The sequence below is a fragment of the Ovis canadensis genome, chromosome 1 (assembly GCF_042477335.2).
Source record: "Ovis canadensis isolate MfBH-ARS-UI-01 breed Bighorn chromosome 1, ARS-UI_OviCan_v2, whole genome shotgun sequence".
NCBI classification, from domain to species: Eukaryota; Metazoa; Chordata; class Mammalia; order Artiodactyla; family Bovidae; genus Ovis; species Ovis canadensis.
The window spans coordinates 25,974,666-26,001,051 of record NC_091245.1 but is presented as its reverse complement, the minus strand read 5'-3'; the positions used below and the strand labels follow the sequence as shown (position 1 = coordinate 26,001,051).

At 37.3% G+C, this 26,386-nt stretch overlaps 1 protein-coding gene across 2 annotated transcripts in view; it reads left to right on the top strand.

Moving 5' to 3' along the window:
• Positions 1-26,386, top strand: part of FAF1 (Fas associated factor 1) — a 487,841-nt gene that overhangs the window by 117,676 nt on the left and 343,779 nt on the right. For both annotated transcript variants that reach the window (XM_069590953.1, XM_069590963.1), the window contains 2 exons: positions 8,486-8,532; positions 25,203-25,408. In XM_069590953.1, the coding sequence (XP_069447054.1) occupies positions 8,486-8,532; positions 25,203-25,408 (253 nt within the window). The remainder of the gene's footprint in view (positions 1-8,485; positions 8,533-25,202; positions 25,409-26,386) is intronic.

The following is a 26,386-nucleotide window of genomic DNA, read 5'->3' as shown; positions in this document are numbered from 1 at the left end:
ACTCTTAGCGACCCCATGGACTGCAGCCTACCAGGCTCCTCCATCCATGGTATTTTCCAGGCAAGAGTACTGGAGTGGGTTGCCATTTCCTTCTCCTTAAATATAGTAGATGGTTGGAAATAGCTGTTACAGTTATGAAAAATTAAATAATTATTTATTAAAAATGGTTTTCCTTTCTGCTTAGAAAGAGGAGGAAATGGTATTAAGCCATCTTTTTGAGACTTCATTGGCTTTCAACCACAATCTTATAGCTGTTTTTAGTGTGGACACTTAAATCTATTATTTCTTTGGTCTATCACATCGGTAGCTGGGAAAGTTTTCATCCCAAAATAGATCACTTGATTAACATAATTCTAATGAGGTTTGTGAAATAATAGATGTTGGTATTGGTCTATCCTGGTTTCAGGCACAGAGCTTCTGAAACCCTTGTAACTTCCCAAGTGATAAGAGTAGCATTTTTGTTGTTGTTGTTGTTATTCTAATATTTTTTCTTTGACTCTGGTTCTTAACATAAATCTATGCTTGGAACTTCCTAGGTGATAGGAGTGTCTTTTGTTTTAATGAAACTCATGGGTTTGTGAATAGCTTCAGAAAGTGTCTGGTCAATAGAAAGACCAAGCTGTATCCTCTAGGAAGGGGAGAGGGACTGGGGATTGAGTTAATTAATGATTAATTATGCCTACCTATTGAAGCGTTCATAAAAATCTCCATAGTACAGGTTGGGGGAGCTTCTGGGTGAATGCATAGGAGAGTGGCATGCCCGGAGAGAGCATGGAATCTCCATGTCCTGTACCACATACCTCATTCTATGCATCTCTTCCATCTGGCTGTTCGTGAGTTATATCCTTTTATAATAATCTAGTGATCTAGTAAGTAAAACCTTTGCTTGATTTCTGTGAGCCACTTAAGCAAATTAATTGAGCAGAGGATCATGGAAACCTCTGATTTATAAACATTTGATCAGAAGCACGGATGACAACTTGCAATTGTCATTAGCATCTGAAGTAAAAACTGTCTTGTGGGACTGAACCCTTAACTTGTGGGATCTATCTTCCGGAAGATAGTGTCAGACTTAAGTTATATGGATACTTTCATGGTGTTACAGAATTGCTTGATGTATAGAAAACCTACACAAATGCCGTCAGAAATGAAGTAGAGTTGTGGTACTCTTGAGAGTAGAGGAGACACACAGGGCAATGAGCATGTTTTCCCCCCATACAAGGTCAGAGGTGAAAATTCCAAAATTCAGAGCTATAGAATGATGATCTCTTCAGAATTTTTCATTGGCTCAACTTACGGCAAAACATGAGAGGAGGATGATTGTGTCTTATTCACAACAGTCGTTTCCTTAGTATTTAGAATAGTTTCAAGTTAATAATTAAATATTTGTTGAATGAGTTAATGGTGGAGTGGAAGAATGAAATATTCAAATACACGGTACAAGATGAGTGATTGCTATGTAAGTACAACACAATGGAAAAATCATTGAGAAAAATGTAGTGTGAGTCAGTTAAATTTTCTTGGAGAAAATGATTCAGATCTGGGTCTTGAGCTCTATTAATCAACAATAGGCATTCCTTCCTTTCTGAATTCCATACTGTCTCTCAGGTTGGACTGCTATTAATTGTTTCTTTAACTGGTCACTTGAGAGGAATGTGTCTGTCATCCTTGTATTCCCTCCAGTGTCTATAACACTGCCTTGATAATGGGGAAGAGAAAGCCTGGATTTTATTGGAAGAATTCACTTGATGGCAAGATCAGAGTTGTGAATGCTAAAATATGAGTACTTTGTGGGTCTGGCACCTATTATTAAGATATTTTGAAAATACCTGAAATCTGACATACCACAGAGTAATGATTTCAAGTTTAACAAAAGCACACTAATTTAGAAAGCATTTTTTATACTTTAAGTATTTTCAAGAGATGGAAACAATGCTAATATTATGATCATAACTATTACCCTAGTTCACAGGCTTTCCAAACACTTAGCATATACAGAGTCGCCTATACTAGTCTATCTGGAGATTGTGTGTGTGTGTATGTGTGTATGATTATATAATGAAAATGTATATGTCATTTCTGTTTTCATACATTTTAAAATTTAACAGGTTTTCTTTTTCTACTTGTTTATAGATTCTTGTATTTGAAATGTATTTAGTTTCATTGATTTGTAATCAATAGTTAATTTGGAGATTGACCAGGTGAGAAGGCTGCTATAAGAATTAAGCTAATAATACTGACAGTTGTTGAAGACTGGAAAAATGGTGATCTATAACTTAATGTGTATTGAGTTTGTCATGTAACCTCATTGAATATTGGTTTATCAGTCTTTGACTACAAAGTAGAATTAGGGAGAATAAGAAGCAGAGTTTATTGGAAGGTTGCTCACATATTTGAAGGAAAGCTTGAACAACCAAGTCTTAGGACAATTAGTAAACAGAATCGCTCTGTCAGAAGCTTATTGTGAAAAGTGCCTCTGAGCACTGTTGTCAGGACACAGCTTCAACTAGTTAGTTACTCGTTCAAGATCCACACTCCCGGGAGAGCCTGATTGGTCTAAATTGGGTCACCATGATTAGCACATTTTCAGTATCACATGGGATGAGGCATGCGTAATTCTCTAAAGGAGACAGATGACCTTATCAAAAGTAAAGAGGGAGGTGATGATGGGTGGGTGCAAACCACAGGTAGGGCACAGTAATAGCTAATGGGACGATATATACATCTGAGATGACATTTTTCTAGTGTCCCATGAGACTGAATTAGAGTTTTAATGTTCTTTTGTTAAATCAGCTTTGAAATTGATTAATTTGTATGCATATGCAAACTTTAATTGTATACAGTTCTATGAGTTTTGATAATGTTTACATTGTTTATGTATACATTGTGTGTCCAGTCCCCATCCCTTCAAGATTTCTATCATTAGAAAATCTTTTCTTTTCAAACCCTAACTCCTAACCCTGCTTCAGGCAGTCACTGATCAGATTTGTATTACTACATTTTGAAAGTTTTGTCTGTTCTAAAACTTCATGTAAAAGGAATCCTATAGTATGCAGTCTTTGTGTCTGGCATTGTTTACTTGACATGATATTTATGAGATTCATCAGTATTGTTGCAAGTATCAGAAGTTCATTTTCATTATTGAGTAACAGTCCTTTGTGTGAACATGCCGCAGTCTTGCTTATTCATTGGTTAAAGGACATTTTTGCTTGTATCTAGTGTTTGGTATTATGAATGAAGTGGCTGTGAATATTTGTATGCTAGTATTTACTGGACATGTTTTTATTTCTCTTGGATGAATCCCTAAGTGGTATTGTATGTTAAGTGTTTGTTTAACTTTATATATGAAACTGTCAAACTGTTTCCAAAGTAGTTGTGCCATCAGCAGTGTGTTAGTTTTTATGCTTCAAATCCTCACCACCATTTGGTGGTGTTAGTCTTTTTAATTTCACCCACTTTAGTGTATTTGAAGCAGATTTCTTAGTTGTTCTTTTTGAGAAATTAAGTTTATTGATGGTAAAATGTACTCATTTTAAATGTGCAATTCAGTGAGTTTTGTATGAATCTATATTACTACCACCACTGGAGTCATTATCCCTTAATTGCGCTTTTGTTAGTGCTGTCATTCCCCATCCACCCTAAGCAACCCATGATCTGCCTTCTTTTATTAGAGATTGTTAGTTTTTCCTAGAATTTCATATACATGAAATCATGTAGTATTTTCTCGTGTGTGTCTGATTTCATTTAGCATCATGTTTTTGAGATGTACCTATATAGTTGAAACTATTTGTAGTATGTTCTTTTTTTTTTTTTAATTGCTGGGTAGTATTCCATACCCCAAACAACATTTGCGTGAATGATGGGCATTTGGGCTACTTCCAGTTATTGGGAATTGTGATTAAAGCTGCTATGAATATTATAGTATGCAAGTTTTTGTTTGGGGAATATGTTTTTATTTCTTTTAGATAAATACTCAAGAGTAATATTGCTAGCTTATATGTTTATTACCTTTATATACAAAGCAATTTTTAAAGTGATTATACAATATATGAGACTTCCTATTGTTCAACATTATTGTCCAAACTTGTATCATCTGATTTAATTTTAGCCATTTTAATAGGTTTGTGGTGGTCATTTACCATGGTTTTAATTTGCCTTTCTCTGATGACTGTTTAATTTGAACAGCTTTTTATATGCTTATCTTTTTTTGAGACTTTTCTGTTCAGATCTTATTATTATTTGTCATTTTTGAGTCATAAGAATTTTTTTAATATTCTGAATATAAATCCCTTCTCAGACATATATATGTAACAAATACTTTTCCCAGTCTGTGGTTTACCTTCTCATTTTCTTAATGGTGTCTTTCAAAGAGCAAACATTTCAAACTCTTATATTCATCATTTTTTTCTTTGATCTGTTGCCTATTATTTTCTACTGTGTTTTCTTGGTATCCTCATTTGTAAAATGAGGGAATAATATGAAAATTGAATGACTTAGTTTGAGCTTACCAGTGCAGGAGATACAAGAAATGAGGGTTCTATCCCTGGCTCGGGAGGATCCTCTGGAGTAGGACATGGCAATCCACTCTAGTATTCTTGCTTGGAAAATTCCAAGCAAGAGGGGCCTGATAGGTAACAGTCCATGGAGTAGGAAATGGTAACCTACTCTAGTATTCTCGCCTGGAAAATTCCGTGGACAGAGGAGCCTGGTAGGCTATAGTCCACGAGGTTGTAAAGAGTCAGACATGACTGAACGTGCACACACACACACACACACACACGTAAGGCACCTAGAGAATGCATAACACCTAGTAAGTACTGTTAATATATAATGTTAGCTACCTTTATTATTACTGCATCTCTTTTACTCGGAAGTTGACACTGAAATTTTTGGATAATATCATCTCCCTCCCTTCTGAAGAAATCTTATTATCATTTTCTTAAATATAAAGAAACCCAAAGCCAAGATTTACTATATGTGTAGGGGATGATTTGTATTAGATACTGTAAATTTATTTATTTATTTAATGGATGCCATAGTTTTATAATCCACCAGTTTACCAATGGCTCATTTTTCTTTCATATCTGACAATGTAAGACTGTCTACAGGAATTTTTGCCGTTTCCCATCCCCAAAAAGGTCTAAAGCCCACCATGAGTGTCATCATTTTCTCCATCTGTTAAGGCTGAAGATAAGAATATTTCTTACAGCCACCTCTGACCTTGACTTCCATTATACTTAAAACATAACCTTACCTATCTTCCAGTGGACTCTGAGAAATGATGTTTCAAGTGTCATCAAGTTTTGGTAAAGAGAACTTAGAAGCTGAATTCTAATTGTGGTAAATTAGTGGATTAAAAATGTCATTGACATAATGGCATAAAAGCAATAATAGTTATGCCAAAGTGGATTTTCAAATTACTGTAACCTAGACCAAGGCAAGGTGCTGTTTTTGAAATCGATTTCAGTCTGGTGAAGATCACTAAGGAAGCCCGGTCTGTAATGTAGGTTTTTCTAAATCTAGTCTCTTTCCTAAAGGTATCCTTTCTATCTGTGCTCTCCTGAGCCCTAGATAGATCCCAGGTATCCCCATAGTCTAGCACAGTGCCTGGCAATGAATAGGCTTTTGTTAAGTTTGTTGAACTGAACTTTGAATTTTACTCTTCATTTCTTCATTCTTTACTGTTCCCTTTTCTAATGAATTCTCTTTGAACTCAATAAATCACTATTCTTCTTTTTTTTTTAATCACAAACAAAAATTTATTGTAGCCATTTTTCTTGCAGGTCCTTTATTTTTACTTCTTGTGTTGTTTCAAAATCAGTTATACTTTCTTATTTCCTATATATTTCTTAGTCTTTTATAATATAGTTTTTACCAAAACTGTTTCCAAATATGTCTAACAGTCTCTTATTAGACCTCATTACTCCTTGGAAGGGACGTTATGACCAACCTAAATAGCATATTCAAAAGCAGAGGCGTTACTTTGCCAACAAAGGTCCGTCTAGTCAAGGCCATGGTTTTTCCAGTGGTCATGTATGGATGTGAAAGTTTGACTGTGAAGAAAGCTAAGTGCTGAAGAATTGATGCTTTTGAACTGTGGTGTTGGAGAAGACTCTTGAGAGTCCCTTGGACTGCAAGGAGATCCAACCAATCTATTCTAAAGGAGATCAGTCCTGGGTGTTCTTTTGAAGGACTGATGCTAAAGCTGAAACTCCAGTACTTTGGCCACCTCATGCGAAGAGTTGACTTATTGGAAAAGACTGATGCTGGGAGGGATTAGGGGCAGGAGGAAAAGGGGACGACAGAGGATGAGATGGCTGGATTGCATCACCGACTCGATGGACAAGAGTTTGGGTGAGCTCCGGAAGTTGGTGATGGACAGTCAGGCCTGGCGTGCTGCGATTCATGGGGTCGCAAAGAGTCGGACACAACTGAGCGACTGAACTGAACTGGACTGATACTGGACTGATTTCATATTTTTTTATTTTGTCTAGTTCTTCTTTATTGTATCTTTGTTGCCCTCCCTATGACATATACCTATTCTTTGCCCTCTTTTCTAACCCTTCCATTTTTATTGTTTTTTTTTTTGGTTTTAGCTTTCTCTTCTCTTTTTCTTACATGTATGAATTCCCCAAGATTCTGTTTGTCTCACTTCTCTTCACCAAATAAGAAAGAGAGGGAGGGAATTAAAATATTTCCAGAACTTCATTTTATTTGTCTTTAAATAGGTGCTTTACTTAATCTAGCTCTGATTTTTAATTTAAAGAAAAGTTATTTTAAAATTACTTTTTGTCTCCTTTTGGATATTATCAGAACTTCTCATGGTAAAATTAATTGTTGAATAGAGTTTTTCCCATGCTAGAAGCCAGGATGATTAAGTTTCAGCCAGACAGGCAATAGGAAAAAGGGCATTCCAAGCAGACATAGTATCTTAAAAGGCCTTTAAGGAACAAAAAGGCCTTTAAGGAACAAAAAGGCAAGTCCACTTTGGCTGAAGATGTAGTATTCACTCATACAGATGAGGAAACTGTGGCTCAAGGAAGTTCAGTGAATGGAGAATATATACTAAGGTCATCAGAGCAATAAGTGGGGGAATCTAGATTCAAACTTTGGACTTTATAAATCCTGTGTTCTTTCCATTATACCTTGGCACTCTCTAGTGAAAATTTGAACAAAATCTTTCCAGACTCTGGTATTTTGTTTCTTTTCCAACATCACAGAACATTCCCTTGCCACTTTCTGTTTTTTAACAAAGAAGATATTTGTATGTGGAACCATTGCTGTCAACAGAAAAGGGATAATTGACCTGGCAGGAGGAAGAGATGCTTCTATTGAATTTGTGGCTTTCAAAACTGATTTTAGGGTTTGCTTGACTCAAAGGATTTATGAGCCTCCAGAGTTGTCAGGGTTCTATGATATCCACTATCTATATTAATCTGGGGATTTCTTTGACTTTTGCCCATGGAGCATTAAAACTTTGAAAATTCATAGCAAGTGTCTTATACTCTACATTGTTTCTATTCAGTGGTATAATTTTGTAAACTTGACCTACCTCTGGCAAGTATTTAAACTGATGTTTCACGAAAGACACAAACTCCTTTTTGCAATTGATCGCCATATAGCTGATAAAACATCGAAGTGTTTATCTGCATTTTGATATGGACGTGTGGGAAAGGGAAGGGAAGAAGTCGTTATGATGCAGAAGCAAAGTTGGAAGAATCATTTTTTTTTCCTTCAGAGAATCTTCTCTATTACCCTGTAATGATCTGCCCACAATCCAGGATGTAACAACCTGTTTGCTCAGTAGTCTTTAAAACTGTCCATATCATGTCACATTTGTGCTCTTAAGTAACTGGTGACTTGTTAGCTTAGAGACCAATTTCAGAAATGTTTTATGTAAGGAGACTTCCCTGGCGATGCCCCTGCTCCTTTTGTAACCTGATACAATTGTGGTGTGTTTATCAGACACCTTATGCCCTACATTTTTTCCTTCTGATTGTTCTTTTCGTTAGGAATAATGACTGTAACATAACACAATGAATTTAATTCCTGAGCTAACATAAAAATTCTTATTGGCATTTTTCATTTGTGATTCTATATCTTTTTTCTCTCAATCTGAGGAAGGAAATAATATTAAGAGATAACTTTTAAGGTACTGATTTTACTTGTTCTAGCATCCTTAAACATCCTTTGTTTTGTGGGTGTTTTGCTTAAATGAGGACTGTGGAATTAAGCTTTTATGACTCAAGATTTGGAAGTATTATATGCCAAATGCATTTTAAAAAATTCTCTAAAATAGTTGTATTATAGAGATGTATAAAAAATATTTAACGAAAAAAATTTTTTATCACTGAGGAAACACCTAATATTTTGTTTAAATTTTCAGAGTATACTTATTTTCCTTTATAGTGTTTTCCACTCCACTCCACTCCACCCCTGAGCATTTTTCTGTTTCCTTAAATGTCTTCTCTGTTTTTGTTTACAGGCAGCTATTAATGGTGTAATACCCCAGGAAAATGGCATTCTGCAAAGGTATGTTATAAGATGATGAGAATTTAAAGCAAAAAAGAGACAGTGGTTAATTTTTTGTTTGTTTGTTTCACTTTTTCATAGAGCATTTTATCTTTGGTGTATTAAGTTATTGATACAGTTGTTCTTCTTTCAGATATTTGGTTAGTTATATTAATTTCTGAAAGTCTCTAGTGTTTGACTGTGTAATGTTACTTCAGATTGGGTGATGCCATTTTTAAAGATGATTTATTTTATTTTTAGGAAAACTTTTCAAAGTCATCTTCTAATTCATAAGATGGAAGGAACTGAATCCTTCAAGCTATTAGTAGTAAGAAAATCAGACATGCTCAGTAACTCCAGAGCATGGTTATCATTTAACTATACAGGCTTTATCTCCAACCTTACTAATTCTTTTTTTTCCTTCTTTTTGGTTTCTAAATTAAATTTTTGTTAATTTGCAACAATTTGAGTAAGTCCTTAGTAATGAAACTTCCCAGAGCTTTGAACTATTTTGCCTGAAGTATCCACTGTAAAACATGTGGAATAGTCTTTGTGGTTTTGTGTCATTGCCAAAAGGTAAAATTGGAAGATGATGCCAAGAGAGCTATAGTAGTTACAAAACAATTCCTTAAATTAAAAATAAATTCATAACTTTCTTTTCTTAAAATTGGAGACTGGTTATGGATTAAGAGAGCACATTATAAAGTCATAGGAGGCAAACCATTCTCCCTTCCAAGTATAGTTTAATTACTTGATTCCCCCTACCCCTCCTCTCTCCTTGCAGTTCAAACTTTGGCTTGATTTTTGGTGGCTGGGATTTCTAAGTCACTGAAGCATGATCTGCTAAGTGCAGATGAGGCAAACAGAAACAGCAGACTAGGAATGAGGTTGTTTTGGAGAGGAAGGAAAGTGCTGTTGCAAAAACATCAAAAAATTCACCATGAACTGCAAAATGTGCTGTTCTTTATAGGAAACTGTGTATATTTAGAAAGGAAGAAAAATTCTGTTTGATACCTGTACCACCCTTTGTGATTAATGGTTTTTAGGTCAAAGCAATGATAAACAGACCTATTCCCCACTCTCTGTTTTTTTTTGGAAGACTATCAGAATTTCATCCAGAGTAAATGTGGCTGATTTCCACAGTCTGTACCAAATTTTGTTCAGTTTTTTTTTTTTAAGTTCACAAGCATTCAATTCTATTGAAACCCTTGTCTAGAAAGCAAACCAGATGATTACAAGAGCTTCCTTCAAGATTATTTTTCCCCCTTGGTTTAGAAAATTTTAGACTGCTAAATATGGCTCCAGTTTTATTCTTGAGTAAATGTTATGTCACTTTTTGTGCCAGAATTTTTGCTTGCTAAACCCTTGTGGATTCAGCTGCTAGGTTCTGAGTACATATTGGATATATCTTATAATTAATAGTATTTGCTAGAGGTGAACTGTAGAAATTCCCTCATCCCTGGAAACATCCCAACTTCCTGTCACAGAAGATACTTTTTGCTTAATATATTTTATAGCTAGAAATTCAGTACTGAATTGATTTCTAATAAAGTTACTATAATATTTGGGGTTTAACTTTCATCAGAGTGGGTTTTCTTTTGTTTTGTTTGCTTGTTAAAGGAATGAATCATATGTCCACAGAAGAAAGTAATAGTCTTCAACTATTTTCCTTCCTAACTTTGTTCTTTAGTTTTCAAATCACTGTGGATTTGATAGAACTGAAAATTCTTCCTGTAGTCTGCTGACCAGAGGAAATGAAAGAGGGCTCTTTGTACTTTTTCATGGATTTAACACTGAAAGTGTAAGATACAGTGCTAGGAATGGTATGTGTAGGCAGTTTAAAAGAATCTTTGTTTTGTGTGTTTGAATTTTGTAATAAGTTGATGATAGTCTATGAAAACAACTACCTCAATTTGTCAGTTTTACCTCAACAGAGAAAAGAGCTACCAAGAAGAGGGATGGTTATTTTTTTTTTAATATGTAAATTATTTTGGGGAAAAGAACCTAATCTCTGTACTTTATAGTTTTTCTTGAATTCAGATGTTCACGTTTGTTCAAAAGTGGAATTTTTTTTTAATGTACCCGTAAATTCAAGGCAAAGAAACCTTTTTTTTTAATACTTAAGGTATTTTGCTATGTAATTGATACAATTTTCTTTATTAATGCCCATTAAAACCCTTAAGTAAATGCTCATATTTCATAGATGAGGAAACTCAAGATTAGAGAATTTATAGGTTCATTGAAGGCCACAAATGTAGTAGGTGATGAGGTCTGGATTTTCTCATTTTAAAAACCATGCTCTTTATTTTATACCAATCTGGCCTCTTGAAGGTTAGTAATCTAGTCATGTCATAACTTTTAAGATTTTTTTCCTTGGGGTAAAGAAGTTAAAATTTAATGCATGTATATAGCATCTTTCTTCTAGAGCTTTGTTTTTACAGTCATTATTTCAGTTGTAAGCAAGTAAACACAGGTATTTTTATCTCTCATTCTAAAGGAGAGAGAATAAACCATGAGTGATTTGACTCAGATAACACAGCATGATGCTGATGGAGTCAGGAACATAAGCAAGTCTTCTGCCTCATCCTCCAAGGCTTATTTAACTACACAATACATTGCTAATACAGCATATGCTTGCTTAGAACTAAAATAATAACTGTAAAAGCAAAGCTGTAGAAGAAGGATGCTATATACATGCATTAAATTTTGCTTTCTTTATCCCAAGGAAAAAAAAATCTTAAAATTTATGACTAGATTAATAACTTCAAGAGGACAGAGTAGTATAAAAGAAAAAGCATGGTTTTAAAATGAAAAAAAATCCAGACCTCACCACCTGTTACATTTGTGGCATTTGGTGAATCTATAAATTCTCTAATCTTGAGTTTCCTCATCTATGTGAGCATTTCTTTCTTAAGGGTTTTAATGGGATTTAATAAAGAAAACAATATCAATTGCCTAACACAATTACCTTTCAATTACCTAATACCTTAAGCATTAAAAAAAAAAAAGTTTCTTAAGTGTCTTTAACTTACGGGTACATTAAAAAAAAGACAATTTCTATTTTTGAACTCATGTAAAAAGGTAGCAAGAATACAGAGAAGAACTATACAAAAAGATCTGAATGACCCAGATAACCATGATGGTATGATCACTCACCTAGAGCCAGACATCCTGGAGTGCAAAGTCAAGTGGACCTTAGTTAGCATCACTGCGAACAAAACTAGTAGAGGTGATGGAATTCCAGATGAGCTATTTCATATCCTAAAACATGATGCTATGTAAGCTGCACTCAATATGCCAGCAAATTTGGAAAATTTAGCAGTGGCCACAGGGCTGGAAAAGGTCTGTTTTCATTCCAATCCCAAAGAAAGGTAATGACAAAGAGTGTTCAAAGTACTGCACAATTGGACTCATCTCACATGCCAGCAAAGTAATGCTCAAAATTCTTTAAGAGAGGCTTTAACAATATGTGAACCGAGAACTTCCTGGTGTTCTACCTGGATTTAGAAAAGGCAGCAGAACCAGAGATCGGATTGCCAACATCCGATGGATCATAGAAAAAGCAAGAGAATTTCAGAAAAACATCTACTTCTGCTTCATTGACTAAGCTAAAGCCTTAGACTGTGTGGATCACAAAATACTGTGGAAAATTTTTCAAGAGACGGGAATACCAGACCACCTTACCCGCCTCCTGAGAAATCTGTATGTTGGTCCAAGCAACAGTTAGAACCAGACATGGAACAACAGACTGGTTCCAAATTGGGAAAGGAGTCCATCAAGGTTGTATATTGTCACATATGCAGAGTACATCATGTGAAATTCTGGGTTGGATAAAGCACAAGCTGGAATCAAGATTGCCAGGAGAAATATCAATAACCTCAGATATGCAGATGATACCACCCTTATGGCAGAAAGTGAGAAGAACTAAAGAGCCTCTTGATGAAAGTGAAAGAGAAGAGTGAAAAAGCTGGCTTAAAATTCAACATTCAGAAAACTAAGATCATGGCATCCAGTCCCATCACTTCATGGCAAACAGATGGGGAAACAGTGGAAACAGTGACAAAGTTTATTTTCTTTGGCTCCAAAATCACTGCTGATGGTAACTGCAACCATGAAATTAAAAAAAAAAAAACACACAAAAAAACCCCGCTTGCTCCTTGGAAGAAAAGCTATGACCAACCTAGACAGCATTTAAAAAAGCAGAGACATTACTTTGCCAACAAAGGGCCGTCTAGTCAAAGCTATGGTTTTTCTAGTAGTTGTGTATGGATGTGAGAGTTGGACCATAAAGAAAGCTGAGCGCCGAAGATGGATGCTTTTGAACTGTGATGTTGGAGACAACTCTTGAGATTCCCTTGGACTGCAGGGAGATCAAACCAGTCAATCCTAAAGGAAATCAGTCCTGAATATTTGTTGGAAGGATGATGGTGAAGCTGAAACTCCAATCTTTTGGCCACCTGACGAAAAGACTGACTCATTGGAAAAGACCCTGATTCTGGGAAAGATTGAAGGCAGGAGAAGGAGATGATAGAGGATGAGATGGTTGCATGGCATCACTGACTCGATGAACATGAGTTTGAGCAGACTCTGGGAGTTGTTGAAGGACAGGGAAGCCTGGCGTGCTGCAGTCCATGGGGTCGGAAAGAGTTTGACTTGACCAGCGACTGAACTGAACTGAATAAAGTTTGTAACTAATGCAGTCAGAATCTAAACCATTCATTTATGCATAAACATCAGATATATACATGTATATTTAATCCTTCTTCGTAAAATATTTTTTTATTCAGGATATTGTTCAGTTCAGTTCAGTTCAGTTCAGTCGCTCAGTTATGTCCGACTCTCTGCGACCCCATGAACTGCAGCACGCCAGGCCTCCCTGTCCATCACCAACTCCCGGAGTTCACTCAGACTCACATCCATCGAGTCCGTGATGCTATCCAGCCATCTCATCCTTGGTTGTCCCCTTCTCCTCCTGCCCCCAATCCCTCCCAGCATCAGAGTCTTTTCCAATGAGTCAACTCTTCGCATGAAGTGGCCAAAGTACTGGAGTTTCAGCTTTAGCAGCATTCCTTCCAAAGAAATCCCAGGGTTGATCTCCTTCAGAATGGACTGGTTGGATCTCCTTGCAGTCCAAGGGACTCTCAAGAGTCCAACACCAACATCACAGTTCAAACACATCAATTCTTCGGTGCTCAGCCTTCTTCACAGTCCAACTCTCATATCCATACATGACTACTGGAAAAACCATAGCCTTGACTAGACGGACCTTAGTCGGCAAAGTAATATCTCTGCTTTTGAATATGTTATCTAGGTTGCTCATAACTTTTCTTCCAAGGAGTAAGCGTCTTTTAATTTCATGGCTGCAGTCACCATCTGCAGTGATTTTGGAGCCCCCAAAAATAAAGTCTGACACTGTTTCAACTGTTTGCCCATCTATTTCCCATGAAGTGATGGGACCAGATGCCATGATCTTCGTTTTCTGAATGTTGAGCTTTAAGCCAACTTTTTCACTCTTCTCTTTCACTTCAGCACCTTTAAAGAATTATTTTTGGAGATAGTTATTGTTAGAAAGTTGCACTAATGAATTACTTGTGTTTTTGGCCAGTATATGTTATGTTCTAAAAATTTTTTTGAATTAATACTGTGTAATTTTGCTCATTGATTAAATAGTATTTATCAACTATTTTATTTTGTGATCCAGACATATGTATTGTATGTGTCTTTGTTTATTAATTCATTGAGGAAGCCTAGAGAAGAGAGGTTTGCTTTCAGATCTTGAGCATTATTATAAATAGCTTTCAGAATAGGTAGATGCTGAAATTTTCTAATTTAGAAAATGTCCATTTTGGCTAATTAGTTTCTGTTTATTGTCTTTTCTGATGTCCATTAAAAATATCTGGCTTTTTTTTTTTTGAATACATATATCTTTAAGGCACATTTTATTTATTTATCTTGTACCTAGAGGTTTTACCGAGGGGTGAACTTTTCAAAATGGAAATAACAGGTTAGAGTCTCTGTTTGCTTTGCTTTGTTCACTGTCTTTCCTGGACCTGTGTGGTTTGTAGAGGAAAGTTGAATAAGGATAAAAACAACACTTTAGTTGAAGTTTAGATCTAAAATAGTTTTCTCCATAGAGTTTCCCTTACCACTGTGTTTGTGTGTATATGTATTTTTTTTTCTTCTCCTTTAAAATTATTGATTAACTAGAATAGTGAGAATAGATTATAGGATTGAAGTCTTCATAGGTGAAAAATTTTTAAATATATTTTTTGAGTAAACAGTTTTGGATACCTTTGCACTCTTTGGATGCTATTGAACATTAGTCACAACTGATAAGATTATTCATTAACTGGACCTCTTTTTCTCTCTGTCTCTCTCTCTTTTTTTGATTGCTAGTAAGAAACGAATGTAAATTCATTATGTTTTGTTGATCTTGAAATAGAATAATTATAGCTAAGAAGAAAATTTTAAAGTGATAACTTAAAAAAAAATCCTTTGTAACCAACAAACATACCAAATAGCCTGCTCTGATTAGAAATATTAAACTGTGTCCTTGAGTTAGGGTTTGGTAAAGAGAAAAAAAGCAGCACACTGGGAATTTCAAATCTGAGGGTCTTTCATGTAGTGCATAGTTATACAGATGTGGTGTAGGTTGAAAGAGCCAAAAGGGATACTTAAAACAATCTGGATGTAACGACTGCAGGAAACTGCACCACTAGGCCCAGATGGGGTGTGTTCTACTGGTGAATGAGGAAGAGAGCCTAGCGCCAGAGAAAACTTAAAGCTGTGGTGTCCTCTGAGAAGGGTGGGCAGAGCTGGGACTGTATGGGGCAGCTCTGTGGAACCCACTCCTGAGAGCTTGCTCTAGGACAGGCTGCCCAGAAGAAGGGCACAGGTCATTCCTTGTACTGGAGGGAAAAAAGAAAGATTTGGGAGAGGTTGAAGTTAGCAGAATTTTGGAGCTCAGAGGAAGGACCCTAGGAACTTAGCACCAGACATGAGAAAGAAATCTTGCTCAGCTGATACTGATATTTCTGACAGGATGCAGAGGTTGTTTTGAAGTATTGAAAGAAACTAGAAGCTAACATCAGTGATTGACTGAAACAAAGTGGGTGCCATTGATGGTGCTGTCACTGCTAGGATAGTGTTGATAGTTTCAGTGTGTAAACTGTAAGAACAGAATTTTGTGTGTGTACACACATGTTGTTACTGTCCTTGTTTCTGTTTACTGGCCATACAGCCATGGTTTGTTTGTTCTTCCACTGTTTTCTGTCAGTCAGTACCTCAAATAGTCAAGGTTCTCTACTTGGTGGGACATCTCAAACATTCATTCTTGAAGAGTTAGTATCCTCAGTGGACTTTTGAAGAAAATTGGTTATAGTTTCCCATTAACTCTTAATTTTGGGTATACTCTAGAAAATAGCCCATTGCATGTAGCAACAATCTTGATTTTTTCCCCTTGATGATCAGGAGATATCAGCTAGTATTGCCTACTTTGTTGGCTGATTCAGTAGCTTGAGGAGTATAACATGGCCAAGTGGCATTCTCAAATTCTAACACAGTGGAAGTACTGTGGAAACATTACGTCCTGTGATCTCTGAACCACCAGATGCCAAAGTTGCAGGAAGCAAAAATTCGGTAAGTTATTAGGCATAATAAGTTAATAACCACCACTTAATTCTCTTACTCATTTTTTTTCCCCTGGCAGTGAGACATATCACGATGTTTTGGTCATTGATGTAAAGCATATACCATCCTTTAAGGTGGACCCTTAAACTTTGAGGACTGCTTCCGTGGGAGCTCGGGCAGTAAAGAGTCCGCCTGCTATGCAGGAGACCTGCGTTTGATCCCTGGGTTTGGAAGATCCCCTGGAGAAGGAAATGGCTACCCACTCCTGTTTTCTTGCCTGGAGAATCCCATGGACAGAGAAGCCTTGTAGGCTACAGTCCGTAGGGTTGCAAAGAGTCAGACACAACTGAGCAACCAACGCACAAATTATACCCAATCTGTGCCATAACTGTCTTTAACCATTCCACTGTTAAATAACTAGCTGTTTCTGGGTAATGGTATACACCAGTGATACCAGTGCTGAACTTCTGTTACTGTGAAATGAGTTCCTTGGTTAGAACCAGTGTTGCATGGAAAGCCATAGATCAATAAGGTGAAGTCACTCAGTCGTGTCCGACTCTTTGCGACCCCGCGGACTGTAGCCTACTAGGCTTTTCCATCCATGGGATTTTCCAGGCAAGAGTACTGGAGTGGGTTGCCATTTCTTTCTCCAGGGGATCTTCCCGACCCAGGAATCGAACCCAGGTCTCCCACATTGTAGGCAGATGCTTTACCATCTGAGCCACCAGGGAAATCATAGATCAATAAGGCATTCCTTAAATCCATGAATGGTGGTGCTGGCAGAAGCATTGCTGTCAGAGAAGTCAACTATGTATCCAGAAAAGTGTCTTTTTAGATAGGAACAGATGACTGACTGCCCCCTCCATGGTAGAAATGATCCATTACTAGACCCCTGTGAATGGAGTTGTATTGAGGGCTCCATATTGGTCTCTGTTGTTTGCAGTTTAGGCATTCTGTAGATTCCCTAGCCAGATTCAGACCTGGTGAGGGTAAGTTGATATTGTTGTGCCTAACCTCCACTCCTATTGGCATGGCCAGATTGTACCTTAAAGCATTGAATAGTCCTGGGGTACAAATGAATAAAGCTCACTGACATCAGCAGAACAATGCCATTTTATCTGTACTGAGAGGTCCCCCCCCCCACCTGCCCCCCGCCTTTTTTTTTTAACTGGATAGCTTCTCTGGTGGCTCAGTTGATAAAGAATCCGCCTGCAATGCAGGAGACCAGGGTTCGATCCCTGGGTTGGAAAGATCCTCTGGAGAAGGCAATGGGTACCCACTCCAGTATTCTGGCTTGGAAAGTTCCATGGACTAATATCTGGGATTGCAAAGAGTCGGACACGACTAAGTGACTTTTACTTTCAGTTTCATAGACAGCAGTCACCCAATAACATATATTCACATTTTGTGTCCACACTAAATGATCTATTTCCATTCCTCTTCCTCAAACTCTTGTGTGAGTCAGTTTTCTTTTTATGTTTTCCAAGTTCTGATCAGCTGACCAATTCATTAACTACTTCATGTGATTCAGTATAGATTTGTATCTCAAGTTATTTCTCTGTCTAAATGAAGTGATTACCCTGTGTTACAACCTTTAAGTTCTCCTCACTTTCACTACTGTCTTTTTAAAATATTTTATTTAGTTGTTATTTATTTTTGGCTGTGCTGCATCTTTGTTGCTGTGTGCTAGTTGCTTTCTCTAGTTGCTGTGAGTAGGGGGCTACTTTCGTTGCTGTGTGGGCTTCTCATTGCGATGGCTTCTCGTTGGGGAGCATGGGCTCTAGTCGCACAGGCTTCAGTAGTTGTAGCATGTGAGCTCAGTAGTTGTGGTACTTGGGCTTAGTTGCTCCAAGGCATGTGGGATCTTCCTGGACCAAGGATAGAACCTGTGTCCTCTGCATAGGCAGGCAGATTCATTACCACTGGACCACCAGGGAAGTCCTTCAGGGATATCTTTGATTAGGGTTGCAATGATGTTTCAGCAGTTTATTTTTGGTTGGTACCGGCATATTATACATAATCATTTTTTCCAATTTTTTTCTTTCTCAGTTAGCTTAGATATCTCTTAGGCATTGATGGGAGTACGTACAGCAACCAGCTTCTGACCCCTGGACCCTGAAACTTCACCAAGGTGAAGGGCCCTGCATTTTTGTGGTGTGTATCTCCTAATGTCTAGCATGCCCATGTATCTTACCAAAGCATCAAAATGCTTGTTACTTTTCCTCTTCAGGGCTAGTCTGCATTGTCATCACTATAATGTTTTATGAGATACCTGGGTGATCAAGATCTGTCCAGGCTAGATTATTATGACAAAGAACAAGAGAGTTGATTTAATCTTCAGGAAAAGATAGTGAGGGTTTATTGTTTACCCTGCTGAGAGGCAGCAAAATGCTTGTCATGGTGCTTGCAAATTAAAACAAAAAGTATAGGCAAGAGTTGTTGTTCCTATTCTCTCCTCCTACATAATATCCCAGATTTCATGGATCAGGAAGTCAATAGGAGCTGTCTATCGGGATCTGGGGAAAAAACTGCAGGATAGGTTGAAGATATGGAATGAGGTTCATGACATTGTACAGGAGACAGGGATCAAGACCATCCCCGTGGAAAAGAAATGCAAAAAAGCAAAATGGCTGTCTGGGGAGGCCTTACAGATAGCTGTGAAAAGAAGAGAAACAAAAAGCAAAGGAGAAAAGGAAAGATATACCCATTTGAATGCAGAGTTCCAAAGAATAGCAGGGAGAGACAAGAAAGCCTTCTTCAGCGAACAGTGCAAAGAAATAGAGAAAAACAACAGAATGGGAAAGACTAGAGATCTCTTCAAGAAAATTAGACATACCAAGGGAACATTTCATGCAAAGATGGGCTCTGTAAAGGACAGAAATGGTATGGACCTAACAGAAGCAGAAGATATTAAGAAGAGGCGGCAAGAATACACGGAAGAGCTATACAAAAAAGATCTTCATGACCCAGATAATCATGATGATGTGATCACTAATCTAGTGCTAGACATCTTGGAACGTGAAGTCAAGTGGGCCTTAGAAAGCATCACTATGAACAAAGCTAGAGGAGGTGATGGAATTCCAGTTGAGCTATTTCAAATCCTGAAAGATGATGCTGTGAAAGTGCTGCACTCAATATGTCAGCAAATTTGGAAAACTCAGCAGTGGCCACAGGACTGGAAAAGGTCAGTTTTCATTCCAATTCCAAAGGAAGGCAATGCAAAAGAATGCTTAAACTACTGCACAATTGTGCTCATCTCACATGCTAGTAAAGTCATGCTCAAAAGTCTCCAAGCCAGGCTTCAGCAACACGTGAACCGTGAACTCCCTGATGTTCAAGCTGGTTTTCGAAAAGGCAGAGGAACCAGAGGACAACTTGCCAACATCCGCTGGATCATGGAAAAAGCAAGAGAGTTCCAGAAAAACATCTATTTCTGCTTTATTGACTATGTCAAAGCTTTTGACTGTGTGGATCACAATAAACTGTGGAAAATTCTGAAAGAGATGGGAATACCAGACCACCTGGCCTGCCTCTTGAGAAACCTATATACAGGTCAGGAAGCAACAGTTAGAACTGGACATGGAACAACAGACTGGTTCCAAATAGGAAAAGGAGTACGTCAAGGCTGTCTATTGTCACCCTGCTTATTTAACTTCTATGCAGAGTACATCATGAGAAACGCTGGACTGGAAGAAACACAAGCTAGAATCAAGATTGCTGGGAGAAATATCAATAACCTCAGATATGCAGGTGACACCACCCTTATGGCAGAAAGTGAAGAGGAGCTAAAAAGCCTCTTGATGAAAGTGAAAGAGGAGAGTGAAAAAGTTGGCTTAAAGCTCAACATTCAGAAAATGAAGATCACGGCATCTGGTCCCATCACTTCATGGGAAATAGATGGGCAAACAGTAGAAACAGTGTCAGACTTTATTGTTTTGGGCTCCAAAATCACTGCAGATGGTGACTGCAGCCATGAAATTAAAAGATGCTTACTCCTTGGAAGAAAAGTTATGAGCAACCTAGATAACATATTCAAAAGCAGAGACATTACTTTGCCGACTAAGGTCCGTCTAGTCAAGGCTATGGTTTTTCCTGTGGTCATGTATGGAAGTGAGAGTTGGACTGTGAAGAAGCTGAGTGCCGAAGAATTGATGCTTTTGAACTGTGGTGTTGGAGAACTCTTGAGAGTCCCTTGGACTGCAAGGAGATCCAACCAATCCATTCTAAAGGAGATCAGTCCTGGGTGTTCTTTGGAAGGAATGATGCTAAAGCTGAAGCGCCAGTACTTTGGCCACCTCATGTGAAGTGTTGACTCATTGGAAAAGACTCTGATGCTGGGAGGGATTGGGGGCAGGAGGAGAAGGGGACGACCGAGGATGAGATGGCTGGATGGCATCAAGGACTCGATGGATGTGAGTCCGAGTGAACTCCGGGAGATGGTGATGGACAGGTAGGGCTGGCGTGCTGCAGTTCATGCGGTTGCAAAGAGTCGGACACAACTGAGCAACTGAACTGAACTGAGGTTGAAGAGAGTAAATGAACCTTGTGTGATTAGATTAGGCTAAAACTTCATTTACCACTGTAATCTTCCATTTCTATATTCCCAGGAGAATTAGTATTGGGGTTAGTATCCAGTTATCTCCTAAAGATGTAGATTTTCCTTTAATCAGTACACAAACCTTTAGTAAATAGCTACAGGTCTCTTACGGGAATTCTTAGAGGAAATTTTACAATACTTATAGTGGCTTTCTTGCATTGTCTTTAGGTGACCAAGGACTTTGTGTTTGGAAACAGAGTAACTATGACCCTCCAGTGTAGATATTATGGAAGTTAGGATCTAGGTTGCTAGATCTAGGTTTCTACTGTTTATAGATCAAGTAATTTTAGTCAACTGACTTTCAATTTTGTTTCTTAGAAGTACCACATTCAGTGAAGTACTATTAAAGATTTCTGCAGGTTGAAGTCTTCTGATTCTTACATTTCATCTATGCTGTTTATTGACATCATTGCTGCCACCTTTTTCTTGTTGAACTCTGCTCTGTGACCTCTGCACTGTGGGATCCCATCATGCGTATTAGGGAATCTTTTTCAGTGGTATCATTAGCCCTGAAACATCTGTCTTATTCCCTTCCTACAGAAGACAGCTACTACAGAGTTTTTCAAGGATGTAGATTTCCTTCCTAATGTGTTTTTTCAGTGCTTTAGTACAGTATTCTCTGGGACCTCATGGATAATGTCATGGGATGATGTGTATATATTCAGGTTCTACATGATTAATCCACTCCAGCATTCATGTTTTTCTAAGCATCTTGATTTCTTCTACATTTTGCCAGGAAAGTTTGGACATTTCATCCTCATTAAATGTAGACTCATTTGGGATTTAAGTTTTCTTCGGTCAACCAGAAAACTATTAGAGGTTCTTTCAGCTGCGTAAGCATACATGTTATATTTGGCCCTATCCAAATTCTTTTTGTCAAACTCACTTCAAATTTATTTCCACAACTATTCCCTAGGATTTTGCTGATATATTTATCAAAATCTTATAGTTACTTTTGGATATAAGCTATTTTTTCTCAGTTAATATGTTGTACTTGTTTTTGTGGAGCATGCCTGCATCTGACTTTAGAAGTAGTAAGGAATGGAGGAGGTAGGTTTTAAGAATAGGCATCTACTTTCAAGGGAACTGTCTCAGGTAATAGTATTAATAGTTTTTAAGCAAGAGGCTAGTCTTCTTAACCATGAGGAGGAGCTGTTTCTGCTTACAAAAGAGGCTCAGAGAGACTCAAGGGGTTCAGTTACAACCTTTATCTGAATCCACTCAGGTATCTGCATTTCCTGGGCTTCCCTGATGGCTCAGCTGGTCAAAAATCCACCTGCCACGTGGGAGACCTGGGTTTGACCCCTGGGTTGGGCTGATTCCCTGGAGAATGGAACAGCTACCCACTCCAGTATTCTGGCCGGGAGAATACAGTTCCCTATATGACTCCTATTCGGTCCATGGGGTTGCAAAGAGTCAGACATGACTGAGCAACTATCACTTTCATCCCCATTCCACATCTTAGATCCTCATTCCTTCCACAACAGTGCCTTAACTTTCACAAGAGAGACTTAAAAAGCATGTATATTCAACTTTCACTATAGCTATGCAAGCTGAAAACTTAAATTTTGAGTCTGATTTTTAGGAGAATCATACCTTTGATTACAAGAAATAAGAAACTTGTTTAAAAATGCCACTTCAGAAACTCTGTAACATTCTTAACATGAATGAATGGAATGTTAAAACCCCCCCTAGTGTATCATTCTGTTCTGTAAGCTCTCCTTTGGAGTCAGAAGCAGCCTGCTCATAGTTCTTGTTATCATTATTACCACCATAATGGTCAGGTCCGATCATCATTTGGTTCCTTCAGGCACTTGTTTCTATAGTGATAGTTAATCATTATGCCAGTGCATGGCTTGGATTACTAATATCCCATTTTCCATTGGCAAGGAGCTAAGCAGTGCATTGAAGGTCAAGGCCGTAATGAAGGCAGTTCCTGAATCCTGTGTTTCCTGGGACACCTTCGTTATCAAGAAAATGAAACCACACTCTAGGGTATTTTTAACAGAGGTATTCAAACAGTGAAGAATCCGCCTGCAATGCAAGAGACCCAGGTTCGATCTGTGGGTCAGAAAGATCTCCTGGAGAATGAATGACTGCCCACTTCAGAATTCTTGCCTGGAGAATCCCATGAATTCAGAATCCCAAGAATCCTGTATTTTTGCCTGGAGAATCCCACGAGCCTGGTGGGCTACAGTCCGTGGGGTTTCAAAGAGTCGGACACGACTGAGTGACTAAGCACACAATGTAGGATCAGTTAAACAGGTTTGGAGGACTAAAAGCAAAAAAGTAAAACTGAAGTAACTTAGGTATAATAATTGCTTCAGGAAGTTACCACTTGAAGGTGTAAGAAATTAACAGAACTTTAAATTTCAGAACAGCTCTTTGGAATGGAGAATTAGACTTCTGTGGGATGTTTACTGTCTAGCCATTAACTGGTATCTCAAGGGCAGTGACAAGAAGCTGGTTGTAAGAATGCTGAAAAATAAGCTGCAGGGTGATGCTAGTGGAAATGCATGTAAACAGGAAGAAGGAAATCTTTCTTGCCCTCCTCCTAATTACTAAGTTCTATCTAGTATCCTCTACTTGACAAAGTCTATCAGGAAACCTTAAAGAAAAAATATAATTTTGCAGAAATCTTAGCTCCTAAATTACAGAAGACTATACAATGGCGAATTTGGAGTTAAGAAACAATAAGTCAGTGACTAAGCTACTGTTTTTCTTAGATTCTGAGACATTGTGACAACATTTAGATGCGTGAAGTGTTGCACAGATTCTGTTCTTAGATACTTAGAAACTCACTTTGGATTCCAGCAGTGACATTCTTCCTGCTTTGGACATTTTCCCTGTTCTCATATCTTCCTTCCCACATTACTTTCCTTGACTGTAACAACTGGGAGAATGGATAGGTTTTTGTCTTTGAATCAGCGATTACTTGAGTGCCTGGACTCAGTTAAGGTCTAAGAAGCTAGTCATGTTAAGACTTTTTGACAGTGACCTACAGTGAGAAATATTTGGAATCCAAAACACATATTACAAATATGTCCCAGAATCAAAAGTTTTTTGAAACAATACTTAGTTCTAACTATTAAACATACTGATAATTTCCATTCTATTCTGTTCTCTTCTACTCTATTCTTAGTCTTATCCTAATTCTGTTCTTTAAAATATGAAGTAAATGTAAATATTTTCTCCTTAATTGTATAAACAATGCTTAACCTAGCTTGTTTTTGGTCAGTCTTGTCGTTGTTCCTATTCGAGCCCCCACCCATTAATTTACTTTAACTTCAGGGTGAGAGGAAAGGTATTTTAGAACTGAGCCTATAGTTCTTATGTTGGAGAAAAGTTATACAATAATGATATTTAACAGGAGCATTTCTTTTTTTTTTTTTTTTAATTTTTAGTTTTTTATTTTTTAAATTTTTAAAATCTTTAATTCTTACATGCATTCCCAAACATGAACCCCCCTCCCACCTCCCTCCCCAGAACATCTTTCTGGGTCATCCCCATGCACCAGCCCCAAGCATGCTGCATCCTGCGTCAGACATAGACTGGCGATTCAATTCACATGATAGTATACATGTTAGAATGTCATTCTCCCAAATCATCCCACCCTCTCCCTCTCCCTCTGAGTCCAAAAGTCCATTATACACATCTGTGTCTCTTTCCCAACAGGAGCATTTCTTATGCTCCCTCACTACTGTTCCTACTGAGGGGGAAAACAGTGACTCTCTGTGTGTGTGTGTGTGTGTGTGTGTGTGTGTGTGTGTGTGTGTGTGTAATATACATTAAGTCAGAAAGAAATCCAAATTCTTTAGAATTATTTCTCCTCTCATTAGTGTGTTAAATGTATATCTCCTGTGATAAAGTATTGAACTCGGCAGATGATACAACCAATAAAAACACAAATGTGAGCTTCATAATTATTGGTAGTGGTGAGAAGTTAGAACTAGTCTGAGGTAGTAAAACGTTGAAAAATATTTAATCTGAGATATGAAGGATAATTTAGCTAGAAGAAAGGTGAAATTTTGGAATGGGATGGGAAGGAAAGATTGTTCCTGGAAGGAATGGTTAAGGTTATTTGTTTATTTGGTTTAGGAATGGTAAAGTTTTCAGAATAGTTTTTGTGGAAAGTGTAGTCAGTTAATGACTGGGTAAGTAAATCAGAGTGGGTTAAGAAAATACTGTAATTCAGAAGAGTTTAAATGATGTTTTACCAATGTAGTAAGAGCACAAGACAAAAAAATAATTGAATGATATGTGTGATACTACTATGAGAGGGAAAGTAAGGTGGCTTTCACTCAGTGGGAGAGATTTTGTGAAAGAATTAGAACTTAAGTTAGTCCTTGATGCACAGGTAGATAAATATGACGTGAAGAACAACACAAGCCAAGTACAGAGTAGATCTTTAGTGGTAATTTGTAGTGATTCGGTTGATGATAATCCTTTTTTGTCAATATTTCAGTGACTATGGAGGTGAGACTATATCAGGACCTGCATTTGATCCAGCAAGTCACCCAGCTCCAGCTCCTGCTCCCTCTTCCTCTTCAGCATTTCGACCTGTAATGCCATCTAGGCAAATTGTAGAAAGGCAACCGCGGATGCTGGACTTCAGGGTTGAGTACAGAGACAGAAATGTTGATGTGGTACTTGAAGACAGCTGTACTGTTGGTAAGGTTTTTCCTGCCATATAGCCGTCACAAATAAAAAATTTATTAGGTAAACATTCAGCTCATATTCTTTTCTTTTGAGTTGACTGCTATACCAAGAGGGGGTAAAAAAACCTGATTGATGTTGTTCCATATATATTATTGTGTTCTAATTTTAAATACTGTCTTGATATTGAGGTAAGTTTGAGAAGAAAGTTTTTTTGTTCTACATACACAGAATGGTATATGAAGCTGTTTCAGGGCAGATACAAACCAAACATCTCAGAGCTTAAAAAAAAATAACAAAATTATTAAGTACATTGATAACAGACTTTTTAACTGAAGTGCTCTCATTTTTAATACTGATTAATGAGCGATCACTTTTTCTCCCTGATGGCTAAATAAATGCTTTAGCGTTATTCTTTCAAAGGAGATTCACCCGTGGCGGATTCATGCTGAAGTATGGCAAAACCAATACAATATTGTAAAGTAAATAAATAAAGAAATAAATAAAACAAAGGGGGAAAAAATAAAAGAGATGTCTAAAATCAACCATTTTAAAAGAAAAAAAATTTTTTTAAAAAGATACAAAGTTTGTACAAATACCATATGACTTCCAACTGAATAAAAATATAATGTACCCTAAAAAAAAAGAGACTCAAAGTGTATGCCTGCCATTTTAAGACAAACTTTACCAAAATTCTGTAGAGAAACTATGTTGAAGTCATATTTGATTCAGATTATTTGATCCATGTTTGTTGTAGAACCAGAAATTGTATTTTTATTTTAATAGAAGTTTGCCTTAAATCTAAATTTTAGATATTTCTGAAATTTTGCTTTTCTTCATTTTTGGGGTGATTCTTATTTAATTTTATTAATTGAAGTACATTAAGAGAAAAGCAAGGCTGTTAAAACTGATCAGATAGTTATTCCTTTACTTAAATCCATTAAGAATCTTTCCACTGTTTGGAGGATAAAATTCAATTCTTTTAACATGGCC